General features: G+C 42.6%; 1 protein-coding gene across 7 annotated transcripts in view; it reads right to left on the reverse strand.

Moving 5' to 3' along the window:
* rbms3 (RNA binding motif, single stranded interacting protein) overlaps window positions 1–23,289 on the reverse strand; it is a 285,669-nt gene that overhangs the window by 37,599 nt on the left and 224,781 nt on the right. For all 7 annotated transcript variants that reach the window (XM_078266934.1, XM_078266936.1, XM_078266937.1 and 4 more), the window contains one exon: window positions 382–488. In XM_078266934.1, the coding sequence (XP_078123060.1) occupies window positions 382–488 (107 nt within the window). The remainder of the gene's footprint in view (window positions 1–381; window positions 489–23,289) is intronic.

Consider the following 23,289-nt stretch of genomic DNA (forward strand, 5'->3'; position numbering starts at 1 on the left):
ATTAGAAATACCATTACCTCAGAGGTAACTGCCTTGTTTAGAGTGTCATCATGATGGAATGGAAAGAGTTTAGTCGACTGTAACAACAACCTGTCTCAATGCTAGAGACCGTCCCAAACAGAGATTAGGATAAATCTAGTAAATTGACTTTGTGATAACAATAGTTTAGTTAAATTGTAAATTATGATTTTTCTTGGACAAATATTAATGTTACTGTTGTAGTGCACCAACTTTTTACTCACTTTTTTTTAGGGATTTAATATGCGTTGAGATCTGCAGCTTACATGTATGAAAGATTGTTTTTCAGTTGTGTGAGAGTAAATGAACTCTTTCTACTTCTGTGACATGTATAGGGAGGACAGCTTCATTGGTGTAACTTACCTCGCCTTCTCTGTGCCACGGCCTCCCGTTCTGAGGGTACTTGCTCTGGCTCTGGCGTTTCTTCTGCCCTCCGTCGGCAAATTTGCACAGCAAAGGCTCCGTGGGGGCTGCAGAGAGAGAGGGAGGAGGAGGGAGAAAGGAGAAAATCTTGTTAGGAGGTCTTCCTCATGTGACCCAACAGAAGGACAGAGGCCCTTTTGAACTGTGTCGCATTTCTCTTCTTCTACCATCGTATCTCTGTCTCTCCCTCCTCCCTCCCTCCTCTCTGCCCTCCTATGGAGCTCCTAGACAAATTCCCAGGCCAACGATGTTGGCAGGCCCTTGCTACCCCAGCCCAGGCTGGCAGCCCATGAAAGAGCATCGCAGGGTATTGTTGAAATAATAATCACAGTAATCGCTCTTGTAAATACCTCGGAGATGGCAATGCAGGTCCGCTCTGTCAGCCAAAGCTTTTTTCTAGAAGGCGTTCCTGATGCGTAATCCCTCCATGTTTTACTTTAACAGGCATATTCTTTATATTTGAAATGTTAAGCCTTTTTCCACACCACAACAATCAGTGCAAGCGTCTCACTGGGGGGGGGGGGGGTGTTGTTAGTAGAGGCTGTCATTGCTGCTGTTCTCAGAGCGAACACTGGAGGCACTCTACCCATTTCGGACACGATAAGAACAAAAGTAACAGAGGACTTGACACAAGATCCCTCGATACAGAGCTGGCAAGTGTCAATCATCAACCAGCAGGAAAACAGCGCATGAAATAGCTGTTATTAATGTAATTAAAAAGAAAAAAAGAAAAGCCCTCTGTACTGATACCTCATCTAAGCTGCCTCTGTATCAACAGCCTTTTGTATGCATAATCACTGATAAAAGGTTGATAAAAGTGTTGCCATGACCTACGCTGCTATAAAGATAACTTTTCAAAGGGCACTTTCTCACACTTGAGCTGCAGGTGAGCACCAACAAAGACAGAAATGGATTCAGGTAGAGGACTCTTCTGATGAGATACTGTAGGGAGAGATAGAGAGAGAGAACTAGTGTTGCTTTCGTCAATGAAAATTATGACTAAATAGCGTAGTCAAGGAACCTTTATCACGTGACGAAAACGAGACGAGCCGCAACGTAAATGCTGGTCATGTGATGATGACTATAATTAAATGTATAATGCAATATTGTTGACGAATAAAAAGACTAAATGTGGTTTACAAAATAAAAACTATGCTAAAATGTCTCTTCATTTTCGTTGACCAAAATGAGATGAGACAAAATGTTATAACGTTATTTTGTCTCGTTTAGTCGCGTTATTATTATTATTTTGCAGTATTTCTGTTCCCTGTGTCTCACTTCAGGGGCTGCATCAGGTCGCACTCAGGTCGCACTGCACAGATGCAGGCGACGTTAAGTCCTCAAGCCCTGTCACGGCATTATTTAATTTAGAAGATGCAGCGGTGTGTTAGAGAGTGAGACGAGCGTAAATGACAAAAACAAAATTAAGTCTGACACAGAGAAAGGGACTGTGGCCGGCCAGCCGGAGTTCGTCTTTGGGAGAAAAAGAATGAACGGCATTTGGAAAAACTTTCATTACATAGAAGTGGAAAAGAAAACAGAATGTGTTGTGGAAAAAGATGGGGAGAAATGCGGCCACAAAATCACAGGAAAAAACACCACGGACCTTAAGAGACATCTCAAGCCATTCCATAATGAAACTGAGGTAAGTCAAAACAGTAACGTTACTTTCTTTTACTTTAGAAAGCTCATGCCAACTCATGAGGCTGTGGTTAATGTCTAGAAGTCTCATTTTAACGTTAGCTTTAGACAACCACTGGAGCTGAAAACAACTGAGACAAATGTGTGTGTGTATGTGTGTGTGTGTGTGTGTATTTGTTTGTGTGAGAGAGGCTGTAGGTTCTTAGTTCCTACCTGACTGACTCCATGTGTACTAAGAATCCCTTGTTGGCCAACATTTTGGTTTTGTCTATACTACTAGGTACTTATACTATATTGACTGGATTAAATAGAATTGCATTACTAAAAAGAGACTAACATACAATTTTCATTGACTAAAACTAGACTAAAATGTCATCAGTTTTCGTCGACTAAAACTAGACTAAAATAGTCATGGATAATTCTAACTAAAATAAACAAACAAACTAAATGCTCAGACTTTTAGTCAACTGAAACTTGACTAGACTAAAAAGAGTATGAACGTGACTAAAACTAATAAAAACTAAAATGACAACTTGATACAAAGACTAGACTAAAACTAAAATTAAAACAGGCTGCCAAAAACAACACTCGAGAGAAGAAATCTGAAGAAAGACAGGCTCAATGAAAGAAGATAGTAAAAGAGTGAGCTTTTCTTGTGAGAAACTGGTGGCTCTCTTGGCTGGGGATCTGGGGTCTTAACAGTGACTGTCCCCTTTTCAGTCTGCGTCAGCGAGATCGGAATCTCTTTGGAAGCAGACTGTGGAGAGATGAGAGAGGGGAATGGAGACAGTTGGAGAAACACAGGGGTGCAGAGAGACTGAGAAAAACAGGACACACAAAAAAAATGGGAGAGTGAAACAGATAAGAGAAACAGGTGAGCGACGGTGGGAAAAACAAGAGGAAAACAGAGGCAGAGTGAGAATCTACACCAGGATCAAACACTCGTTCCCTCTGTAAAGGCTGTACAGTTCAGCTACAGTACATACTGAGCCGGCGAGCTTGTTCAAACACTGAACCATTGCTGCCGTGCACCTGGTGGCTTAGAAGGGACCTGACGGCTCTCCTGTCATCGCGTTCACATTACAGGCCTGGCAGCTCGTGACACGGCCGCTCTGTGACGACACAGGCCAATGGCGGGGCTGTCTGCAAGAGGTGAGCAACAGGACCTTTCATCACGCTGTGCCAGAGATGACACCCACCAAGAGAATTGTTGATGCTTTAATCTCCGCTCCCAGATGTGAGAGGCACTTGGGCCTTGATAATAATGCAGCATCGCAACACAGGAGAGAAAGAAAAGCTGTCAGGGTTGACAAGGTAGTGACAGCAATAAAACAAGCTGAAGTCAAGTGAACTTGTGACAAGGGAGTTCTCCAGTTAAATGAAATAATTTGGGCGTCAATGAGCTAAAATAATCATGTATCTATTCACTTACATTTTAGCTAAGAAAATCAGTACTAACAAAATTGTGTGTGTGTGTGTGTGTGTGTGTGTGTGTGTGCGCGTGCGTGCTGCTAAAGGGCAGCTATATGTACACATGCAAACAAACTTTCAATTGAAAAAAACACTAAATATGTTTATGTTGCTTTAGGGTCTACTATGGGACCAAACTTTCCAGAGTCAGCCCAGGAGAATGTTGCCGGGAAGGGAAAGTGAGAGAGACACTGCAGAAGAAAAACAACAAAAGCTCTTCCAAACCTCTCCTCTGGCACTTTGGGAGATAATTAGCTATCGGAGAGATTTGGAGAATCTGACACAGAGCATGCTGACGTTACCCCTGTGACTACATCCCCACTTCCCACAGCGCGCTAGCCAATTTGTTTAAGACTCCAGCCCAAGATCAGCCTCATACCACCCCACACAACCTGTGATCACACTCACCCCTCTGTAGCCCTGAAACAAACACACACACACACACACACACACACACACACACACACACACACACACACACACACACACACACACACACACACTCATTCTGCCCTTAAAGTCTCTGCTTTAAACCTGGAAAACATGCAGAAATACCTACAACCATACAAACACACACAATGCAAACTGCTGCCAGCTTAAAAACCTTTGATAGACCTCTAACCACACACCATCATCACTGGCACAGCCCAGAATAAACTAGGCCACTGGCTGCTCATACTAGTTTGCTGATGCTGCGTCTTTAGGTCACAGGCTCCAAGTACAACACATTTCAGATCGGCTCCAGTCGGAGTATGTGATGTAGGAGGCTGCTTGAAAAAAGAAGTACAGTCATGAACCAATTTGCTGTTCCTGAATCATATAATATTCCTAAATCATGGGAAAATTCATAAAGTGCTTTTGGTCAGAGGTCAACAACAGCCGCTAACAAGGTGCTCCACTGGAACTCCTAATTGTTTTTTATGTGGGTTGCCATAGGAACTGGTAAACACGTTAACGAGGGGTGACCGCAAACATACACACATGCATGTGTGGAGTGTGCACTCACAGACACACATACACACAAAAGCAAGAGGAGCGGTGCTAGATAGTTTAGTGAGAGTAAGATGTCTGTGCAGCTAGCCTCATTTGATCACAGCCTCGACTCAATCACACTCCAGACTGTGCATTTGGCTCTGAAGAGATAGTCATGGCTTTCTGCTCATCAATAGACACATTACCACCCAGTAAAATGAACCAATAAGTGCATGCAAATGTACTTCTGTACGACACAGTGCAATTACAATAGCCATTTAAATTGAAGATTGCTGCAAGTTTCACTTATTATTGCAGAATTGCGTAAGTAATCATTAGTGTTGTTTCCTATGGGCCGGCATCTGGGGCAAATCAGCCCTTTGTGTGCAGAATAACAGCCATCACAGCGAGAACACCAGATCCCACCATTCCTTTTCTTTCTGAGATCTGTAGACAAAGAGAGTTTGCGTGTGTTCCGGATGGTCTCGCAAGGCCAGCTGAATAACATCTTGATCCATGAATGCAAATCAGCACGTGCATTATAAGACATCAGTGTCGGCACAGCATACATTCATTCGTTCAGAATTGGACTGTACATCTGTCTGGCCTGAATGGTGAAATCAATGCAGGAATGCCCACAAGCTGCAGTAGGGCTGGGTAAAAGGGTTTTTCCTCTGTAAAACTGCCAGGTTTTCATCATAAAGACAGTGGAGAGGCCTCTCACAAGGGCTTGGAGGCAAACTGGGTTGGCCTTGCTTTTGCTCTTGGTATGTGCAAAGCCTAGAGAGGACGAACAGAGGGAACTGTTCAGCCACCAAAATATGTCATTCTGAAAAGCTTCAGTGAAAGGAAGCTTTCCAGTTCTCAATGACAACTTTAGTTAAAGGTTTCTACAGGTTCTTGGCTTTAAGTTCCATGAGCTAAACATCTCTGAAAATTAATTTGGATGGCTCGCTGTGTTGTACTGCAAGGGCGTGTGTGGAAGGAAAAGGAAGCGAGAGGACAGTATTTTATTGGAATTGTGCGGTACTCTGAAGTTGCTCGAGGGGATCTCTAATTGGATCAACAACTGTCTGATTCCCATCAGCCAGCTTGACCTGTCTGCCCAGACTGAGGAGGCTGTGTCTTATGGGAAAGAGGAAAAAAAGAGTGGGGGGGGAGAGAGAGAGAGAGAGAGAGAGAGAGAGAGAGAGAGACGGAAAGACAGACAAATACATGAGGAAGAAGGGAACACGAGGGACTGTGTTCTAGATAGAGATAAAGATGATGTGGTAATGATAGAAAAACATATGATGGATGGAAAACTATGGTGGAGTAGCATGTACGTATGTCGCCATTTTCAGAGTAAAACGGGCAAGCTCAGAATGGCCGCCAACCAGGAAGGCAGGCGACAGCAGCTTCCCTACAGGGAGGGCTTTGACAGATCCCAGTCGATAGCTCTCACAACTGCTACGCTGGTCTCGCATCCTTCAGCGTGGAAATGAAGACAGTCTGCCTGCCGTTTTGCTGACAGGGACGGCACACATGGCTCAATGACACGGTCCGATAAATGGAGCGGGGCGCTGAGAGGAGAGCGAGACAAAGAGAAGAGGGAGATGGATGGAAAGACAGATAAGTGTCAAAAAGAGACAAAAAGACAAGGGAGACAGTAACGGAAAGAGACAGAGGGTTGAGAGATTCAGCGATGTTAGACATGACAGCTGCAGTCCAGTTTCACCCCTTTACGATCCATACTATATAGATGAGTGAGATTAGTATAGGGGGAAGGATGACAACAACGCAATGCTTCTCACTCTGCACCTGCTACACATGCTGTATGGCTATTGATCAGCTCTTGCTCAGACTTTCCCACAGAGCGCTCCTGCAGCACGCCAGCCAGTACAGGCCTGAGATGATATTATGGATTACGGGAAAGAAAGTAAAGGAAAGAGCCCTGGATGCGGGCGGTAGAAGCTTGATCGATGAGCTATTGCGCACTTAACAAGAGTAATGTTATGTAGGGAGTCTCTGACATGCTAATCCATCTCTCACTCTCTCCGTCCGTCTCCCTCGACCGCATCTCTCTCTGTCGTGGTTATGTGCTGTCTGCCCATCTCTCCCAATTTCTTTCTATCTCTCTATCTATCTATCTATTCTCTTCTATCTCTTCATGCACCGCTGAGCAGACTCTGGTCGCACACCAGATTCAAACAAATAAAGCTGATGGATGAGATGAGTTCCATGTGTGTCTGGCACACAGTCGGTCTAAAACACAGCAGACAACTACAATTGACTGAGACCATTTTATGGGAATGGGAATACTTTACACTTAAAAACAGGCACACATCACTTTTCTAATCACTATTTTCCACTTGGCGCGTCTGCGCTGCGTTCCGGATGCCCTGCGACCCCGCGAGCAATGGCCTTTCAAGTCTTATGAAGTGTCTCTCTGGGGCGTTCGGACATCAGTGCACCAAGTTAAACAGCAAGAGTATCCAGTCAATTTACCAAAAGACACCGCCCCAATATCGTATATATCTCCTCTACAACACCATGGACGACGAGAGATTCATCTTGGAGGTGGAAAAACATAATAGACATCACAGATCTGTTTTACAACGCCAGAAAAGAGAAGGCATAGAGTTTAATTGCAGGAGAGCTTGGAGTGGAAGGTAGATACTAGCTTAATAAACACGTGATCGTTCTGTAAAGTACAATAGAAAATATAATCTGCGAGTCGGGCAGCAAGACGCTCCGCTTCAGATGCTCCCGGTGTAGTATGGCGCGTGGCGGAGGACAGAACAAAACCAGAACGCAGCACAGACGTGCCCAGTGGAAAATCAAGGTAAAAGGTAGTCCAGGAATATGCAGGCATTGATGTGAAATGATCTAACGGAACAAAAAAGAAAAGATTCTGAATAAATATAGCTGTAATTATTTTAGCAGATGAAAATATGGTTGCGCCTCAAAGTACTGACTCTGAATTAAACTGCTCATACAGTAAAAGTGAGAACAGCAAGTGCAGTGCCAAACAGGCGGTGGGTTTCCAGCTGCTAGCCAACTCCTGTGAGACTAGCTCTGAGGTATCAGTTAAACGAGAAATTCATTTTAGCCTAATCAGCTGATTCCACTTGCCATTCCTGACACTAAGGTTCCCATGGTGAGTAAACAAATTACTAAAAACAACAGAGTAGACAGAGTTGTGTGAGTGAGTCGAAGTTAGTGCATGTGTGTTGCTCCATCTCTAATGAACGACTCACAATCCTCCATCCATGTACTGGCATAACATTTATACAAACAGACAGTCCTCACCACATTCATTCCAAATGGCATAGTTTGAGTGTTGCTGGTTCCTGTAGTCAGCTGCAATTTTAAAGTGGCCATGGCAGATGTTTCTAATGCTAAACCCACACATGCCGCTCCACACTGCCAACATTGCTGTTGCTGCAGTAGGTCTCAGTATCAGAGGCCGCTTTACACAGCTGGCCAGGGTGGCAATTACAAGAACCCGCATTGTGGTCGCTTCAAAATTGTAAGAGTATAGTATGAGATTAAAAACACTATTTACAGAGTGGATTTGAAATAAGATCCCAGCTAAGAAAATAAAATGTGCAATTGGCCATGTGACGTCACTACATCACAGATAAATAGTGAGCCAAGCAGATGGGTTTGGTTTGGAGACTCATCCTAAAGGTCTTCATCACTTCTTTATCACTGAATTGATGAAACAGCCATATGATGATACATTTAAAATTATTTCAGCTTTAAAGCTACATTGTGTAACATTCCGAGTGCGTTTAAACTCCTACGGTGGCCGAACCCGAAATTAGCGACGACTTCGTCCGTAGTTTTACGTTATTTTGGTACCATTTCATTGCTAACATCAGCTATCAGGTTCCCAAACATATGCAAGCTAATGTTAGTAAATTATCAGTGCTATGATTATTCTGTATATTGTACGAGATTAATAGTGTAAGGCAATGTTTACAGCGTAGGAGAGAAGCAATGGAGGTTTGTGTTTTTAACATATTTCTCTGAGCAGTATGAACAATGTCAAGTGAAGTTGAGCATGGTGTATTTGATGGAGTTAGAAGTTCAGCGTGCAGATTTGCTTCCATTCACATGATGGGTATCAAATGAAGTACTCTATACTGAGAATACTGAGAATGACATTTTATGGAATTCATAGCAAGTACACCTTCATTGGTTCTCTGTGGGCTTGTGACATTAAACTGGTCCTGGCCTGTGGAGCTCTCTTTTCATGGCAAACCGTTTTGGCTGTGGCAGACTGACTTAAGAGCAGCTGTTGCTGTACTTTGCCTGTGGGGGTTGACTACTGCTGTCACTGTCTGTGTCACTGCCTGTGTGGGCAGACAGTGAAGCCAGCTCTGTCCCTGTTAGCAGAGCATTATAACACTGCCAACGCCTCCAGTGACCCGTGAAACCTACCATCTATAGAGATGAATCATACAGATGGGGGCTTTGTAATTCAACAGAACTGTCCATCCCATGCAAATATTTCTGGGTATATACATGACACTGTATCAGAATAAATCCGTTCTGCAAGTACACCTTAGAAGATGCAATGAAGTCTATGTTCTATAAGCGTGGGTTTAGTATATTTAGAAGATTTCATTATTCACATCAAGCATTCAAACTCGCCCTCTTACTCAGCTTTACACAGCTTCCACATAATGTTACAGCAAAAATAATTTAGGTTTATTTACAGGAAGAAATTTTGCTGAGCATGCATGGTGTTCTCCAACACCGCACTGCTTGACATTCATAGAGCTACACAAATTCACACTCAGAGTGCATTACAACCAGTCCTCTGTTGTTGGCCCGCATGAAAAACTGGATGAAACTGGATGTTAAGTGTGTTGCTAAATGGTACCTTGCCTCTCATAGAATTTCCCAGATGTTCCAGGGATTTAAACATATGATTTGTTTTTGTAATAAGTAGGGTCATCTGACCTTCAGGCTAACACTGACTGCAGATTGATAATGACATTTAAACAGAGGCGGAAAATATGCTTCAAGCTGCAAATACAAGAAAGCCACATCAGTCAGTGGAGCATGGTGGAGCATAAAAAAGGCTGTGTGTTTGTTAACTAGGTTTTCACCGTAGGGGCTTCTAGTAACGGTATGGACGGGAAAGAAAATGAAATTACAACACAATAAATGAATTATCAATAAAGAGCCCTCAATACTGTATCTGAGGGGGATCAATATGCCACAGCAGGGCTGCAATGTTGGCCGAGGGCTGAGGGCAGGCCTATAGTCGAGGGACCAGCCAGATCAATAATGTCACTGGGCGTGATTGACGATCAATGCTGCCAGTGACGTTGATTTATGATCAATGAAAGCAGGGCACCTGACTAATAAGGGGAGAAGGGGCAGAGGGGGTGTGGAAAGGGGGGTTCCATAGCCTCCCCTTTACTGTAACTGATTGGGGATCGATGAAGAGTGGCACCGTGGCTGATTAGGGATCAGGTGACTCTGTGGCAGAGGAAGGCAGCTATGTGTGAGAGGATTTGGTTGGCTGCGTTGAGACCAGCCTGTCTGAGCCAAGCAGAGCTGCAGAGACTGTAATTAAAGCTGTGCTGAAAGGAGCTTTCCACCGGTTGATAGAAGCTGCAGGTGCAGCTCTCTTTGCTCTTTAACTTTCAAAAGAGCAGCGCACGCACGCACACACACACACGGAAGGTCTGCACTATGTTTCCCTCATAAAAATTACTCTCATCGACATCCTCCATCTCTTTTACCTTGTTTTCTTACATTCTTCAGCTATTTTAAGACGCTATCATTGCTTTGTTTTCTTGCTACCACCCAAATGATCTTAAGTGCTAAACTTGGTTTGTTAAAAGTGTTACCGTCAACAGATTACTTTATCTTGTTTCATTTCAGTAATCTCATTACTGTAACTGAACTAACAGATGCTGTGCTGTCACTTGTGTTACATTTTTAACCTCTTGTTTAAAGCGTTTAAAGCCTTCAACTGATATAGGAAGTAGGAGTAGATTATTTTATGAAACTATTAGTAAACACACATAACAGTCCGTATATTTAGAGCTACGTTTTCGTGAGAGGGCCTTCATCTTTTGTAAATGCCATGTGAACAAAATCCCTTTACAATATTATATTATACACAATCTCTATAGTCTTTTCATATCCTCATAAGCACTGAAAACATGAGTAGGCGCAGACAAGGTTATGAACTGGCTAGTTAATTTCAGATTCGCCGTGTAGCCAGCTTCATAAGACTAAAAAGTCAAAGATAGGTCCAAAGTAAGATGTCTAACCCACTCATCTGCGCTTTGTCTGATAGACTACTGTACTTCAAACAGCACAGCAGACATTCCCATGGCTCATAATTCATTCATTTCTTAGGTATTCTCTTTGTTCTCGAACAGTGTTGACACTAATTTCCCTCTGTCTTTCTAAAACAAAGTTGCTGACAAAAAAGTGGCGTCTTTTTGTGCAGAATATATCAACAGTTTTCAAAGGAAACTGAAATATTTCCTGGCTTATCTCCTGAAATGTTTAAATTGGTTTAGATTTTAAAGCTCTGGTCAGGGTAATTAAAAAAAATAATACAAAGGAGCCAATCTTTTGCAACTTACTTGCACAGCATCATTACGGGTCTGCCATGTACAGTCATGTGCAGAAGTTAGCACACCCATGCTAAAGTTGACTAAAAGGAGGAATAAAAAAATCATCTTTTGGAAATTGATCTTAATGCCTTACTTAAAAACATTAGGAGAAATCCAACCTTTAAGGACACCATGAATGAATAATGTATCGTAAATAAATAAATGTTCTTCCTTAAAATACAGGGGGCATAAGTCAGTACACCCCTATGTTAAATACCCAGGCCAGTTATTTCATGGATCCAGGATACTATGCATCCTGATAAAGTTCCCTTGGCCTTTGGAATTAAAATAGCCCCACATCATCACGTACCCTTCACCATACCTAGAGATTGGCATGGGGTACTTTCCATGAAGTCATCTTTCAATGGAAATCAAACCAGCTATTAGGCTAACTGAAATAAAACCATGCCAATCTTACATAGGGGTTTACTTACTTATGCCCCCTGTATTTTAAGGAAGAACATTTATTTATTTACGATACATTATTCATCCACAAAGGAAATTGATGTCCTTAAAGATTGGATTTTTCCTCATTTTTTTAATTAAGGCATTAAGATCAATTTCCAAAAGATGATTTTTTTATTCCTCTTTTTAGTCAACTTTAGCATGGGTGTGCTAACTTCTGCACATGACTGTATATGTATGTCTACTGCATCTAGCATGTGTCATCACTATTAGAGGCTTTTCTCTGACTCCTTCAAATTAAGTGTAAACTGATCAATTGAGTAAATTGTTGAAGCAAAATACCCTAAAATAATACTTAGATAATTAGAGGGTTAAACTCTTGAAACAAAACAATCTATGGCCAAAATGTTAATTCCTGTGGCAGTGCATTACAGTTTCCCTTTCAACTGTTTCAAAGAAACAAAAGAAAAACAAAGTATGAAGGTACTTTGATAGCACATTCCAGTTTTAGGGTACAATTACACACTTAGCAAACTCTTCAGCATTATTTATACTAGCATCAGTAGCTCTGTCCTTTCAGCCCCTTGAGAGCGTGATATGAGACTGATAACGAGAGAGAAAGGTTGACCTTTGGAGAACAACTTTGAGTTAGTCCTTGCCTAAACGTCTCAGAAGTGATGAAAAGACTTTGTTTTGCTCAGTCTGTGTTAATGGGCCCCAATCGATGTGTGAGAGCCATGTTTTTCTTCTGACCCTTGGGGGAAACACAGGGAGGTAATGTGGGAGGGGAGCGATATTGACACACAACATCAATATCACTAGGGTTCACAAGCACCAGCGTGGTGAAGTTAACTCCTTCTTACTTTAATTTGAGGCCGACTATCAGCGGCTCATCAATGCTGCATCAACAAAAGAAGTACAGCGTACGTGGGCCTGAGTGTCAGTGTGGCCCGTAAATTAGTAGTAGCTGATATTTATCAGCGCTTATGATTCTCCTCCAAAAGAACCCCCCCTCCCACGCGCACACACACACGCATGCACGCACACACACACACACACACACACCATTGCCTTTACTTAAATAATGTCAGGAATGTGAAGCAGCACAGCACTGCTGCAGAGGCAAGCACACTGCCATGCTGGCTCTCATCTGTCACCAATGGCAACCAGCCCCACCATGATGTGCACCTTAATTGGGGAAGCTGATGAGGTCTGATGAGGCCGGTACTTATTGAATTCCCCGGCCTGTTATCTAGATAATGCTGGAGAAGAGCAGCCTTCGTCATCTTTCCCATTCTCATCCATTCATTGTCCCAGCAGGGGGCTGATGGCTAATCCACTCTTGTTGTAATGGCTGGGCGAACTGAGGGGATTTGGACACACTCTCCCCTCGCTAGCACAATCCCCACTGTTGATTTTACCCCATAATGGGCCTATTTGACGAGTTAACCAGACACCCATCTCAACCCCCTTTTGCCTAAATATCTTTTTCTTTATTGTGTGGGGGTATTGTTGAATAATTAGTCTTTAAAGCAATTAGTCTTTTTTTTTATAGCTTTATTTAAAAGCAATTACCAAACTTCAAATATGTGGCTGTATAGTGTTCACTGGTTTACAATGTATGGGTGAGTATGAGTGAAACAGAGAGAGAAACCAGTGGAGAGAAGCAGAAGTTGCGGAACAGATGGCTAAATGGCAGGACAACAAAACTTTTAATTCTGTGCCTCAAACTGGTGAAGGAGACGGATACTGTGAAGTCACAGAGGGGTGCTGCTCAGTATGGGACAACACATCAAAAGGCATTAGAACTGATGAAAACTGCTGTGATTAACGCCTTTGCTGTGCAAAACTGAAAAGGATCTGAATTTCCAACGTAAAGTTTCTAAGGCAAAATGCAGCATCTGGGTGGTCATACATTCATCAGTATCAGCTGTAGTGTGGAGAGACTCCAACAACACAAATTTACTGAGACGAGGACTGCCAACACAGTGAATGTGACGATTGTCCTCATGAGAACATTTTAAAAAAGCTAATTCTGACTGCATAGAGTGTAGCTTTCTGCATAGTATGAGAGATCCTGCTTCCCCAGCTCTTTGTTTGCCAGATTGTGCATTACAATAAGCACAATAAGTCATTAAAAGTGCTTACAGTATTTTTTTCTCTTTGGAAGTGTTAGCTAATTCTGATATTTGAATATAGCCAATAGGACAAGCTACCACCCTGTAACTAAAAATAATACCTTACCCTAAACAAAATAAACCATACGCATACAGTTTCCACTGAATTACTGGTCCATGGAATATCCAGTGACATCTAGAAAAACAATAGGCCATATTTATACGGATCAGTTGTTGTGGCCTTATAGATCAGGGGGTGATACTGATAAGGGGGGCCATTAAGGCAGCAACATTTAAATGCTTACATGGAGAAGGTACAACGTGGAGATCACCAGGGGCACAGCGAATCAATATCAACTCGACTTAGAAATCTGCTGTATAATCCTTGATCTCCAAGGCCATTTGCTTTGCAGCCTGAAATTGGATACACCCCGCCTGCATCCCCCCCCACCCACCCACACACACACACACACACACACACACACACACACACACACACACACACACACACATACACAATAACCCCCGTTGTGCCGAGCCTGCTCCACAAATGAGACATGCTGAAAAATTGATCTGGATGCATCTGTGGCAAGATTGAGTCTAGGGCTGAAAAAGATATGACTAGCTCAAGGTAAGTCATAAATATGTGTGTCTATGTGTAAGAGGATGGGGAAACCTAGAAATAGCATTATCTTAACTACATCACTGCTATCAGGCAGACCGCTGCACAAAAAGGCCATTAAGTCAACACCTTTATAAATGCTAAGGGCTGGTAAAGGCCACACATTGAAAAAACACTAGTATATACTTCTATATAGCACATACTGCAGGTATGATTAACAAGGCTGTAAGGACAATAAATCATCTTTGTTTATTTTGCCTGCAAGCAACGAGGCCTTTTGCGGTATAATACCATTTCTTTGATGAATGATTTGAGTAGAATAAAATATAATATAAATGTATTGTTCAATTACATATTTTTCGTATTGTTGCCCATTAACCACAAATACTATATATTTCACATAACTGCTGACCGTTTTGTACCTTCGAAAATCAACTTGCATTTTATTGTCATATTATCACCTCATTGCAGTTGCAAGCATTCATTTTCTATTCCTTCATTTCTTCATGCAGCTGTTATTTAGGCAGGGTGGTTGCATGAGAGCAGTTCACTCTCTTACTCTTGTAACATTTAGTTAACATTAAAGGGTGAAATGCAATGCTTTCCGAAATCTGTTACACAAATAACTAACTTTGCAACAATACAATTAAACTAGAAAGATGGGGTTTTGAACACTGATGACATGTTGGCTTTTTTGTATCCAGCATTACTACTTAAAACAGATATTTCAAGCTTTGATAGCTTTCATTTCATGTCAAGGTATTTTACAGTTACAGTACAAGCAAAAAGTGCAATTGACAGTTAAAGGTTTGATTCTCATTAGGTGCCTTGAAGGGTGTTTATTTGTGATGTGATTCAATGTTTTAGAACCACTTAAATGTTTTGTTGCTTGACCCTTCGTTCTGCCTTCTGGCAAATGAAACAAAACATACAAAATTATTCCACTTCAACAGAGAAGCTGCATTACATGTAACAACACGTAATACTGTCTAGCAAGACAGACATGAAAAGTGAGATTTCTTGGAAGGGTATATCTTTAGGTGCCTCTCTCCTTTAAGTGTAGGTTTGTCTTTTTTATTCCCATGGCAGTGTGTATTGTTAGAGTGGCAGTTGTTGGACTCTCTGAGGCCTTTAAGCTCTCTGTTTTCCCCCTATTACTTGTGCGCTGTGGGGGGACAGACAGTTGTAGTGAGATGCGGTGCAGCGCAGCAGGGGTGGTCCCCAGATACCACAGACTCATACTTTCCACCTGACGCACAGGATAGAGAGAACAGAGAGCTGGCAATTACCAGACTTCTCACTATATATACTGGCCAGCTCTGCTCTGCTCTACTCTACTCTGAAGGCTGTCTCAGGGCCAAGCTGGAGGTAATGAAAGCAACACACTCCTAATGGACTATTGATGTGTGTCTATTTGTGTGTGTGTGTGTGTGTGTGTGTGTGTGTGTGTGTGTGTGTGTGTGTGTGTGTGTGCTGATGTATGAGAGGAAGAAGTGAAAGAGGCTCAAAGAACAAAGGTAGGAAACAGAGACTGTAAGAAATCATTCTATTGGAGTGCTGGTGTGCTTTCCTTTTTGTGCGACGTCTGTGTTTTTGCAACTGCAGAAAGTGAGCATCCATGTCTGTGAGCTAACGTAAATCACCTATATAAGTTCAGCAAAAGCAGCAGAAATAAACCACAAGCGTGATCCAATAACCATGGCGTGCTGTACTGCCAGCCAAGGAAACAGAGACAGACGGAGAGACAGTGTGTCTGAGACATGAGGTCAGTCAGAACCAGGTGTGTTTCCATCGTCCTTCAACTCAAACACCAGCAGGCAGCTCTCATATAAATACGCTCATATACAAAGAAAAAGACACAAATAGCTCCAGGTGACAAAAAAACATTGGCAACTCGGACACCATCACAGTACGTTTAATCAAATGGAACAGGTCCCACTCCTACTGATCGTCCATTGGCAGAACATGTAGGTGTGTACACATTTTTTTGTGTCTGTGTGTGTGTCCCCTACCCCGCTGGCAGGCAGTCGGATGAATGAATGGGCGTCACCTCCTGGAGGTCCGGTGGCGCTACAGAAATAACTCTGCTGACCACAATGACCTCTGCTTGTTCCCACACACCCTGCATCCTGTTCTAATGAAGGACCGTGCTCTATTTTGGGGGCAGCAGCTAGATTTATCTCACTGCCCTCTGTGTCCTGGGACGGTGACAGTGACGTGGCCGAGTGTAACTGATGCCTGCTTTTTGTTACCCTGCTTCCCTGACGCAAGCACACAGAGGATACAATTAGTCTTGAGGTCAATTCTGGTTAGTCAGATGACCTGACTATACCTCACTATTTCTGTTTACTTCAAAATATATACCTTTAAACATGCTAAAACAGGTTGGGTTTTTTTTAAGATTATTTTTTTTTTTTGCATTTTAGGCCTTTATTGGATAGGACAGCTTAGACATGAAAGGGGAGAGAGAGGGGGAATGACATGCACCAAAGGGTCGCAGGTCGGAACCAAACCCGCAGCCACTGCGTCGAGGACTGAGCCTCTGTACATTGGCGTGCGCCCCACCAGGTGAGCTACCCAGGCGCCCGCTAAAACAGGGTTAAAAAAAACCAGAAAGCTGTAATTGATCATGCTGTAAGCTGATGAAAGATGAAGGAGATAGAAGTGAACCACAGAAAGCAAGCCTGCTGAATTGCTTGCATACCACAGAGAACTTGGAGCATGGTTTTCCTCCTCAGCAACTTAATCTTCATTCTTGTGGACGGGCAGGCTGGCCGAAAGGTTATGAGTTCAGTGACCTACTGTATCTTCTGAGAGGCGGAATATTATTCTTTGAAAAAGAAATAATTTGCCTCAGGTCCTGCATTAGATTAAGTTGACTGATGGCTATAACCTGGAATCTAGGGATCTGTGAAGATAATGTGTGCATCGCAGGACTTCATTACTAAGAGTGGTGGAGAGCCCAGTTAGATCAAGGGAAAAGTATAAAAATAAAAACCTAGAGGTTTTTACTTATGACTGCAAATTCAGCAGAGTGAGATCCTGAGCTTTCCAGAATACAATTCATACTTTTAAAGTCCTAAATAACTACTGTGTAGGACATTAAACCAACAACTGGTCCACAACTGTGTTTCACTGGGCAGACCTGGATGTTAGCAGAAACAAAAACAATCCAATAATACAGTAGATGAACGTGTGATAAGCTGTCAAACTCATTGATCTATTGTTCAAATTGGCCTTGTATTGCATTGTCTCACCAATACCTTGAACAACACACCACAAACAACAAAGCCTTGATTGTTTTAAAGCAGGTCTGAACGTCTGTTTCATCGTAGTGGTGCCTTGAGCTAAATGCGAATATCAGGATGCTGACATGTTCACAAAGACAATACTAATATGCTGATGTTTAGCAAGTGTCGTGTAAACCATTGTCACCATCTCAGTTTAGCATGTCAGCATGCTAACACTTGCTAATCAGCACCAGTACCTGATGTTGGTGCTAGAGGAAACGTTGAGTTATTACAATTCATCGTCTGGGGATCATAAATGTCTTGAATTCATGACAATCCATTCAATATTCAAAACCAAAAATGTCAACGTCATGGTGACCTTAGAAAAAGTCAGGGGATCACCAAAGGCATTAGGATTGTTGTTGAGATTTTGTAGTTTTGACCAATTTGGTAAACAGACTGACCCACACCTTCCTAGAGCCATGAAGACAGAATGGCTAAAAACACGCTTGCTTTGCGATGAGGCAAAATGTGAGATAATCTATTCTTAATCTATAGGGTTTATTATACATTTATGAACATTTTACAGTCAATTTATGCAACAAGGCCCTATTAGATTCTGACCAAACCTTCTCCTCCACTTCCAAGAATAAATAATTGATAACAAAAAAAACCCCATAAAAATGGTGTCATAACTGTCAGCTGTCCACAGTGTGAGTGAATCCAAAGCACAAAAGAAATGCGAACACATCAATGAACAGCATATCAAACAAAGAGAAGACAAAGAATGTTCTTCATTAATAAAAGCAGCCTCAGGTGCTTATTTTGCTGGCACTTATAATGTGTGCACTCAGCTATATCCAGTGACATAGATGAGAATCAGGGAGGGATGAGCAGGAATGTGTGTGATGCGTAGAATAGTGAGCAGAGAGGAGGGGAGGACGTGCAGAGGGAAGTGAGGGATGAAAGACAGGGCAGATAAGAGACGGAGGGACGGATGAGAGAGAGAGAGAGAGGGTATGAAAGAAAGGATAACAAAAAGGAGAGATGTGAGCAGGTTGGGAGGGCGAAAGATATACAGGGATCAAGGTGGTGGACAGCTGGGCCGGGGTCACGAGGGTCAAGCTCAGGAAGCGGTCGACAGTCAATGTCATCCTTTCATCTCGTCAGCTGCAAATGCAGCAACCTAAACTTTACTCAAATTTAACCTTCCGAAAGCACGGGTTGATCCAACTTTTACTCCTCTCTCTTCTGCTTCCCGGCGCCACCCATCACTTTCTTCCCCTCTCTGCCCTTTTCCATCTGTTCTCTTTTATCTCCCTCTCTTATTCATGTCACATTTCCTCAGCTCCTAATATGTTTCTTTCCATCACCCTCCTGCTATATTTCTCTCTATTAGTCTCCCTCGTTATGTATCTTTTTCTCATGGTAACTCTACTACATTCTGTCTCTTTCCACATTAGATGTGGTTGAGTGGAGAGCAAAGTCAATCGTTCCTGCCTAAACCCCTCTAGGAGTCAGAGCTCCTCTCGTCTGCCTAAACAAACTTTGAAGCCAATCAAAGGCCTTATATTATTTTCTGTGGAAGGGGACTGCAGCAGGTGAATACTTTATATTTCAGTGACAGATCCACTCAGAGCGTCTCCTCTCTCCCCACATCTCCTCCTCTCTGTGCTAACCATTGGCTCCGCTCCTGATTGATACAGTTCAGTGGCAAAACAAACAAAGCGTGACAAATCCAGATTATTGTCTGTAGGCGAGATAAGGTTATAATGAGAAAGTGCATCGGGGAAAATTGATCCTTTTTTCAGGAAGCTGTCTGATTTACTGAGGATGCCAATAATAACTTCCTGTGTGTCCTGCCTCTATTGGGAGGGGGTGAAGTCAGGGGCGGGGGGGTGTAAGGTTCATGCTAAGAGGGCAGATTTCATTACAATGCAATATCCTGAGAAGCGCATTTGAGAGGGAGGTTTGGTGGCTAATTATTATCCATCCGTAGCAGTGTTTATTGAAAAGCTGTCTGATTGTCATTGTGCATCACAAACAGACAGAAATATGAGTTCACACTGGGTGACAGCAGCAGTTAATGAATTATCAATACATAATGCATTCAAACTTTTGTTTCTGTCAAAAAATAGGAAGGAAAACATTACATATAAACAATTAGCAGATCAGCACCTACACATGACACACGAATGCATCATGGGAAAATTTGTGCTTTGGCATGTTTGGAGAAGCAGCCATGTCTGAGACGCACTGACAGCCAAGCCACCAACGTACTTGGCTACACGTTAAATCTACACGCCATAGGGGAGAGAAATGGGCCTGCTGACAGGCCAGTTATTAGCCAGGGGAATGTGGGAGGGATTGCAGAAATTAACATGGATTACTGAAGTATGACTGACAGTTTCAGAAGGGCTTTTTGTGACTTACCAAGTGAATTGGGACTTGCCTTAATTCAGTGAGGGACATTTTAATACTGTGGGCTGTCTCTGCTATTTTGGCACCGTTGCCTTGGTGAGGACGCCAACAGGGAGGGAATATTTTTCTGCAACAGCACCCCCACCCCCAGTGGCACAGGCCTTGTGTTCTGCAAATAATGACAGGATGTGTTAGCGGGCCAGCACTTGGGGGTAGTAACCCCTGTGAACTCTGCCTGGCACAAGCCTGACAGCAGTGGTGGTTCTACAAAGCCTGGGTGTCATTTGGATCTCTGACAGATCAAGGGAGTAAATCAGAAAACTGGGACTCTGATTGGAATTTTTTTCATATGCAATCATGTTCATAGGGGGGGGGGGGGGCACTAATGCTTCCCACAAGTCTTGATGAAAAATATTGCTTTTCCTTTCGGCCTAAATAAACTTTTTATGTATACATTAGAAAAGGGTACTTTTGAACTGAAAGTCTGAGGACAGAATTGTGAAAACAGATAAAGTTAAAGAGAGAAATGCCAGAATATTGTAAAAAGCAGAAAAGCTTGTACATATTGCATGTTTCCGTTTGGTTCCATCTCCCAGGGCCACTATGGCTGCTTCCTGATGTGGTTTCCATTATTTATCCAGCATCTATTCGACAATATTGGAGCCGACTCTCAGCTCTGCTGCCATATTGGCAGCAGGACAACGGAGTAAGCAACCACAACAGAACGGAAAAGAAAGACGCTGCAGTGTTACTGCACATTCAGTCTGGACTGAATCTCTATTTGCACAGTGAGACATTCATGAGAATGCTGGATTCACTGAAGTCTGGTGCTGTCATTTGGCAACGCTCAACATTACCTGTATCTAGCCCTTCTGAAAACACACCTTCTTGTTTATTTAGCTGTTGTTTGATAGTTGACAATGAAATTAAGGTTAATCGCACAGAGAGCAACACAGAACATTTATCAAATGTTAGCAATTTCCCCTCTGCCATGGGTCACACAATATGGGATACACATACTCACCTGCCAAAACCAAACAATAGCTAATGTATCTCTGGTTCAAATTACATTTACCATAGGGTGTCATCTCTAAGCTGTTTAATGCATTGTGGGACGAAGGGCTTTAATCAGCGAGGCTCAGTGGAGCCAGCGGATTAAATCACTTTTTATCTGCACTTCCTTTGACTTTCCTAGTGCTCAGGGTTGCAGTGTAAATCATAATGCGTCCCTGTTGGGCTCACTTCAGTATGGTTTATTGCTGTAGTCACATTTCATAAATTCTATTTATTTTGTGTATTGAGTAAATCCACATGCACTGAAAAACAAGGATACCGCTTTAATCTCACCTCCAACTACAATATGCGTCTATGTCCATAGGTGAAAACAGATACGCACAACTATGCGTATTTTGGCATACATGCACTTTATCCAAGTGCAGTGTATGCAAATGTCTTTGCATCTGTGTGCGGGTGCATGCACACTCACAGCCGGCAACAGCAACAGGGAGAGCGGCTACCGCATTGCACAGAATAGCTAAACAGCTGTAGTGCTCCATCAGGGCTATCGATCATGTCCCTCTCTCTGAATCACAATCAGACGTGGGCAGAGCAGAGAGGCTGGAGCAGGCCTCGGTGACTGGCTTGTTGGACGAATGCTACGCACCTGTCATATAAACCAGGCCTCGCCAAACAAACCTGACCTGGATACCGGATAAGATGCATCTATATACGAGTGCCGTTGTACTTGTTTCTGTAGAACCTGAATACATGGACAAGTATTCAAATAAAGTTTCCGGCAAGCACTGTATTATTTACAATTGTGTGTTTTATTGCTTATAAAGAATATAACAGTGTTGATCATGTTTAACACACTAAATACTTATGTTGCAGGTCAGGCACTGTCAGATCACTACAAGCATTGATATGTTACACCTAACATTCTGTTCATGCCGACTCTAAGTAACAGTAATACTAATCAAAAGTGTATTAAACCATATATTGTATCTAAATTACACATGTAACCACAAATAAATTAGACACAATTTCATTAAAAACTTAAGAATAGGAAAGCTGTTTAAGTATCATTAGCTGCCATCTGCTATCACCACCCCACACTGTATAGCAACTCAACATCTCATGTAACCACAAGGAAGTTAGATGTTATTACATTACAATTTAAACAGGAAGTGTATGGAAGCTGTATAAGCCACCATTAACTGCCATCTGCTAGCATCTCCACAATCCTCTGTTCTGCATGTGTCTCCTCTTTGTGTCGTTGCGTTATCTGCAACTCAATGTTAACTTCCTGCCAATACGGGGACTTCCTTTCCACTTATTTTCATATGGTCAGTTGAATTTGACAGATGACCTGACCCTGACATCCAGATATTTACTTCCTGCAAAGCAAAGTTACAACTCAATATCCTTCTGTATTGCCACTGGACACACCTGAGTAGAGGAGGGCAGCTATAATGAGACCAACCCCCATCGCGCTCTCTCTCTCACACACACACACACACACACACACACACACACACACACACACACACACACACACACACCTCTTGACACAGTGTGATTGAGTGGCTAAGCTGGAAATGCAAAGGCTTGTCAGATATGGGCTTGAAAGGATTGGTGAGCAAGCTTGGCACATCGAGAAAGAGTGTGTGCATGTGTACGTGCATGCATGTTGACAGTTGTGATGTGTGTGTGTGTGTGTGTGTGTGTGTGTGTGTGTGTGCTACCACAGCAACATGTGTGTGTTTGTGGACTATGTGTTTAAACGCTAAATAGTGGAAAAAAGGGGATTTTATTAGCAATATATGGATGTTGACATTCCATTCAGGTCAAAGTTAGTGGTGCATGACTATATTTGTGCTTATGTGGTTTGTGCGTGTGTGTATGTGTCAAGGCTTGGACACGGTGTAGTAGTCATGGCTGTCACACAAGCATACACATGCACGTGCATACACACATTCCTGCTGTGTTGTGTGTGGTGAGGGTCCCCCGAGGGTGCCGCTGAACTGTCAAAGCAGGATGGATGAAGAAGCTGCCCTGCATAGCAAAGGGCTCTGGGGAAATACCACCAACATGACACACACACACACACACACACACACACACACACACACACACACACACACACACACACAAACTCTGTCAACACACATATGCAGTGTGTGTGCCCGTTTTAGAATGCATAAATTTGAATATGCACGCATGATTTAGAAAAACAGAGACAAATACAAATGTAGTGAGAACACATACCATGCACACTTGTATTCACACACACACACACACCTACAAAGGGCTATTCGCTGCTTGTGTGAAAAACAGAA

The sequence above is a fragment of the Sander vitreus genome, chromosome 14 (assembly GCF_031162955.1).
Source record: "Sander vitreus isolate 19-12246 chromosome 14, sanVit1, whole genome shotgun sequence".
Lineage (NCBI taxonomy): Eukaryota > Metazoa > Chordata > Actinopteri > Perciformes > Percidae > Sander > Sander vitreus.